The sequence below is a fragment of the Phyllobates terribilis genome, unplaced genomic scaffold (assembly GCF_046119375.1).
Source record: "Phyllobates terribilis strain yellow unplaced genomic scaffold, ASM4611937v1 Scaffold_7__3_contigs__length_470593459, whole genome shotgun sequence".
NCBI classification, from domain to species: domain Eukaryota; kingdom Metazoa; phylum Chordata; class Amphibia; order Anura; family Dendrobatidae; genus Phyllobates; species Phyllobates terribilis.
Window position 1 is genome coordinate 74,895,340 of NW_027362767.1, and position 6,145 is coordinate 74,901,484.

The 6,145-nt window shown below is 47.6% G+C and overlaps 1 protein-coding gene across 3 annotated transcripts in view; it reads right to left on the bottom strand.

Annotated features, from left to right (window-relative positions):
- TMEM260 (transmembrane protein 260) overlaps window positions 1–3,272 on the bottom strand; it is a 98,350-nt gene extending 95,078 nt beyond the window's left edge. Inside the window, exons 1-2 of one of the 3 annotated variants that reach the window (XM_073638779.1) lie at window positions 3,145–3,272; window positions 679–926 (exon numbers count right to left, since the gene is read on the bottom strand). In XM_073638779.1, coding sequence (XP_073494880.1) covers window positions 679–835 — 157 coding nt within the window. In that variant the 5' untranslated portion in view covers window positions 836–926; window positions 3,145–3,272. Of the gene's footprint in view, window positions 1–678; window positions 927–3,141 lie in introns of those variants that run through there. The other 2 variants (XM_073638778.1, XM_073638780.1) reach the window with 2 other exon arrangements.
- Window positions 3,273–6,145: the final 2,873 nt, after the last annotated feature.

The following is a 6,145-nucleotide window of genomic DNA, read 5'->3' on the forward strand; positions in this document are numbered from 1 at the left end:
GTTTATACAGAAGAGTGTAGCAGTTAAATTCACATGTGTTTTTTTACCATATTTCTGTTCTGTTATAGAGAGAAAATATGAAAATAATGGACGTGCCGAACCCCAGCGGTGGCACACAGACCCCCATTCACTATAATGGAGTTTGCCTGGTTTCCATGATGGTGTGTGCTTTATGGTCTGCCATTTTTGGTCAGACCTGCGACAGAACCTCCAATGCAGATGTGAACAGAGCCTAATGTGCTGGACGTCAATTTCGCAATGTACTTTCAGTTGATGCATTGGTATGGGGGCATAAAATGCATTTTTATTTTATTATTCAGGTCGTATTTGTTTTTGTCCTAAGTGTAAAGATTGTTTTTGAATCAAGGGAAAAATTATTAATTTTTAATTAATTTTTGATACTCAGGTACTCCAGCTCAGGTCACATTCACTTCAATGGTCCCGGGAATGGCCTGTACACAGTGTACGGCAACTCTATACACTGGGCAAACCTGGCAGCAGGTAATGGTAGCCATGCCAGGTGTCAGACCACCACTGGTCTAATATTGATGAACCCAAAGTTAGATCATCAATATCTTAGTCCTGGACAATCCCTTTAAAGTCTCAATCAAGTAGGAGAGTTTGTCATCTACAGCAATATCTCACTGAGTGTGCACCTTCCCGGCATGCTCCCCGTACCTGAATCTCCTCCTGGTAAAGATGGATGTAAAGTCTTAATGTATACAGCAAAAACACCAGTGAATACAGCGAGGCTCCAGATGCCATGGTGCTGGTCCTTTTCTCCAGGGTCACTGTGGGTTTTGCTTGCAGCTTTCACAGCCTTCGCCTTCCCCATTGCAAGAAGTGAAATACGTCCTTCTCTGTCACTCACCAGGAACCAGCTATTCCAGTTACCCTCATGTCACTAAAGGTATGAGATTTGGTTTCTGCAGGACACATGAACAAACAAAAGTTTAACAAAAGTCTAAGAGGTTGTCCCCCTTATGAAGCCATTTTTTTAAGTGAATGTATCTGAGGCTAAAAAATCAGTTTTGCAGTTGTGCTCCATAAAAATGTTTGCACCGTTTGGCTTTTATCAGATATTTGTTTCTCTCCACATTCAACTTTGATGTGGTCATAAATCAGCTGAGAGGAGCTCAGAAAAAGACAGACAAAAGAGTTACAAACTACCCATGAGAACAAGCTTACTGGCAGATTCTCTGTTAACTCATTCTGCAGCCAGCAATAGACTGTGTAAAAGGATAGCGGATATACTGTAGAAGGTGAACGATGCAAAATTGTTAATGAAACCCAATTGCAAAAATTATTTTTAGCCCCAAATACAAAGGCTGATAATCGCTTTAAAGGGCTATCACCAACATTAGAAATTCTCTATCCACAGGACCCCACTCGGCCAGAGAAAGGGGATCTGAAAAGCTCTGTTGGAATTGATCGGTGGCCACAAATGCTTGCCACTGCGGCAATCACTGACTACGAGACTGCCATATAATGCTGAATGCTATACTTGACTATTTCCTGAGATTGAATTAATCACTGGCAAGAATTTGTGGCCATCGTTTCTCAGATCCTCCTCCTTTGGATTGGTGGGGGACTCGGAGACCGGATCCCCACTGATCAGGAAATATCTTGTAGATTGGGGATTGCCCCTGCAATGCGGCATAGAGCGATCTTTGGTCATCCAAAGTCGCCTGTTGCCGCAGCCCAGGTCATGTCTGGCTAATACAATGGCCAGTGGCGCTCGTCTGCTATATTTTGGGCAGTGTGTACAGGAACTACCAATGATTACATATATAGTGTAGATAGACCAGTCACCAATACACTAGAGGTAGGGATGAGCGGACCCGTCGGAGTTCAAGTTCGACCGAACTTTAGTCCAAAGTTCGGTCCAGGTACCAGAAATGTACCCGAACTTTAACCCATAGAAATCAATGGGGACCCGAACTTTAGAGCTTAAATAAAAATCCCCCTCTCTCTCCTCCCCGAATTGTAAAACTGATATGAAAGAAAAGTAGTCCATGTTCGGAGTTCAGCATTGGACAGGAACAAACCCCGAACGTAACAGTTCACTCATCTCTAACCAGAGATCATTGGAATGAAGGAGCCAACAAAACATATAGAAATGTTATTGTGTACATATGCAGGGCTGTCACCACCACCCGGGCATCAAATTGTGAACGGGCCTAGTTTGCATGCTGCATATAAGGTGCCGGCTGTGTTGTACAGCTAGCTGCCGAGTCTAACAGCTGTGATCGGAGTTTAACCTCTTAGATGCCACTCTTAACAACAGCATTTAAGATGCTGGAAGTTGAGGAAGGTGCCTTTTCTGATGTCCAGCGCTCTCCCAGCAACATTAGGCAGTGCTGATGTCACAGTGATGGCAGCCGGGAAAGAATTTACTGGTGGCTGCCATGTTTTACACTCCTTTTAGCCTTTGACTTGGCTTTGTAGAAGACAAGTAATTTTATCACGCCCAGCGATATAACAGAGCTTTGTGCTAACGATCACAGGCTCCAGTTCCCTGGGACTGTAAATAAAAAAAACTAAAGATATTTTTAAAAATATTTAAAAACTAAAAGTTCATATCCCCCTTTTCCCAGAACTTAAATACAACCTTTTTTTTTTTTAATAGAATATTTGTTATTGCCACGTGCGTAACTGTCCAAGATAACAAAATATTGGACTATTTATCCCGTGACGGGGAACAGAAAAACAGAATCAAAATGGATGGCAGGATCGCTGTTTTTTTTGTCCGTTCATGGCCCTGCAAAAAGAAAAGGTATAAAAAAGATCCGACAATCGTACGATAAAAAACGACAGATCAGACTGGAAAATAAAAAACCAAAATATATATAAAATAAATATTCTCACAGAGGAAAAATCAAAAGCGAAGATGGCTGGTCTGGAGCTGCCATATAGTCACTACTGCAGCAAAGCAGCACTCTGAGGCTCTCCTGCTTGGATAAACTACAACTCCCAGCATCCCCTGGTATGCACTGATGCTCAGGGCATACTGCGAATCGTAGTTTACAGGTGCAGAGGGCTGACGTGCACCGTATGCCTGTGTTATCGGCTGCAGTGTTAACCCCGTTGGTGTCAGCAGATAGACATATGCACATAAAATGCGCGGCAGCGATCACTTACGGCGGCGGCGGCGGCGGCGGCGATCATTTACGGCGGCTGCTGGCTCTGTGTTGGTCACGTGACCCGTTGTCTGGCAGCAGCGTCTCCCTCCTCCAGGTGTCTTGCAGTTATTTCCGCCTTCTACGGTGTCCGGAGAGGACCAGATTCAGCCAGCTATCGCCTGCTGCTGCATTTTCTTGGCAATTAAAATGTTCTTTCTCTCTTGTTGACTTATAACTTCCAGTTATGTGCTGCACTAGTCAATGTCTGCATGTAATATATACACACATTTGCCTAAATACATTTTTGAGCCGCTGACAAAAATTTGCGCTCAACTTTTGCAAACTTTCATCACCTGACAACTTTTAATACTTGAGGGTCCATTGTTTATCAGCTTTATAATATTAGAAAAACCCTAGTTGCTTTCTTCTAAAAACAGCGCTACGCCGGTGCAGACCGTGCGTGGTACTGCGGCTCAGATCCTTTTAGGACCATGACGCCGATAGCGGTAATACCGAACACAACCTTTGGATGGAAGAAGCCATTTTTTTTTTATCTAGTCTCGCACAATCCTCCTGCGGATTGTTAGTAGATATTGCTGGTGATGTGAGATGGATTTGGGGTTATTTTCAAGGTGGTCTTATGTTTTAGACAGTTTTGAGTGATGTTGAAGTTAATGGGGTATTCCCATCCCCAAGATCCTATCCCAATATGTAGTAGGTGTAATAATAATATTAGCAAATACCTCCAAATAGAAATGTAGTATAGTTCTTCAGCTTCGCTATGACTCTTTCCTCATGTGCAGGCATTGCAGAACCTTAGGTATCCATGGTTACGACCACTAATATAGTGACAGTTAAGTATCCATGGTTACGACCACTACCAACTAGCTAATTGTCACTATATCAGTGGTCGTAACCATGGATACTTAACTGTCACTATATTAGTGGTCGTAACCATGGATATCTAAGGTCCTGCAATGCCTGCACATGAGGAAAGAGACAGTGAATCAGAAGAACTATACTACATTTCTAATTGGAGGTATTTGCTGTAGCATCGGCGTCTCTGCCCCCTGCCAGGCCGAGACGCCATCCCTCTCACCTCCCCGCTCCCCGCGCAGCGTCCTCCTGCGCTCCTCTTCCTGCTGCGGCCATATATAAGGCCCCTCCTCCAAAATGGAGGTGCCCGAGCAATAGTTGTTGCACAAGTATTCTTACCTCTGCTTCAGTCCTCAGGTCCAGTTGCCAGCCTGACTACTGTTCCAGTCCGCCAGCCTGACTACTCTCCAGCCCGACAGTCTGTCTTCCGTTCAACCCGCCAGTCTGTCTATGGGCAAGCCCGCCTGCTTACCAGGAAGCACCTGCCAGTTACCTGCCTGCTACCTGCCGTGCCTGCTAGCCTGCTCACCTGGGAGCACTCGCCTGTTACCTGCCTGTTACCTGCTAGCCTATCTGGAGGCCCTGCCATCACTTGCCGTGACCACCTGCCTGTTAACCAAGAGACTTCAGCCTGCTTGGCCGTCACTTGCCGTGACCACCTGATAGCCTAACTGGAGTCTCCTGCCGTCACTTGCCTTGACCACCAGTCTGCTAACCTAGAGACTTCAGCCTGCTCCGCCGTCACATGCCGTGACCACCTGTCAACTATCCCAGAGACTTCTGCCTGCTTGATGTGCCCACCCGCTATACTGGTCAGTCCCAGTCTTCTGACCCGTGGGAGCCACCTGCTCTCTTACAAGGTCGTCCCCAGAGTAGCACCTGGTCCCTCTGCTCGGTCCCTCCCTGGTCACGGAGTCGTTAGCCGCCGTACGACCAGGGTCGGTCTGAGTTGATACTTAGTTACGCCCCTCTGGGTCACCCCTCCTTGCACAACGGCACAGAGGTTCCACCACCCTGACCTGAATAGTTTGCTCTGGCCATGGAGCCCGGTGGCCCCCAGACCCCCCTGCTATCTTCGACCTGCACCAGGAGGTCTTACGTCAGAGGACTCAACAGGAGTCGGTCCTGTCCTTCCTGCGGTCTGTTAAACTCTCGCCTATGGGCATTGTCCGATCCGTCTGTGTCCATCTCTGGTCAGGCAGCACCTGCTTCCGCGGCTCCACTACCTAGTCCTATTATGGCATCCGGCTATGGACCCCGGCTCTCGGCACCTCCACGTTTTGCTGGCAACCCTGCCTTAGCTCGAGGTTTCATAAACCAGTGCACTCTGCACTTTGAACTCTTGGCACATCAGTTCATCTCCGACCGGGCCAAAGTGGCATTCATCATGTCCCATCTCACTGGGGAAGCACTGGCATGGCTAAATCCCTTGTGGGAGAGAGGGGATCCCCTGGTGTCCGACCTGTCGTCTTTCTTCGCTGCTTTCCGGAAAGTCTTCGATGAACCAGGGCGAAAAACCTCTTCAGCCTCCTCTCTGTTACGTCTCCGCCAAGGGAGTCTCACCGTGGGCCAATATGCCATACGGTTCCATATCCTCGCTTCTGAGCTTGCCTGGGATAACGAGGCTCTAGTGTTCGTCTTCTGGGAGGGTCTTTCCGGTCGGATTAAGGATGAGCTAGCCGGTCGGGACATTCCTACCACTCTGGATGACCTGGTGTCACTCTCTACCCGGATTGACATCCGGTTCCAAGAACGCACCAAAGAGACCACCCGGGAGAGAAATCTCCTGCGCCTTGCTTCCACTTTTCAGAGACCTGCCTCTCAACCAGTCACTCCCCGGGTGCACTCGCCTGAACCCATGCAGATCGACCAGACCAAGATGGTCAAATCTCGCCAAGAGTCACGTCGAGCCGAGGGGAGCTGTTTCTATTGTGGCAGTAAAGAGCACCTGATCCGTTCCTGCCCGGAGAGGTCGGGAAACTTCAGTGTCTAGGACCGCTCGGAGAGGTCGTCCTAGGCAAAAGTAAGCCCTCTCCATCCCTGACTTTGTCTGTCTCTATCTCCTGGGGAGAGAACCGTTTCTTTGAAATTGCTCATCTGGATTCTGGAGCTGCTGGAAACCTAATTTCCCAGTCCCTGGTAGAGAG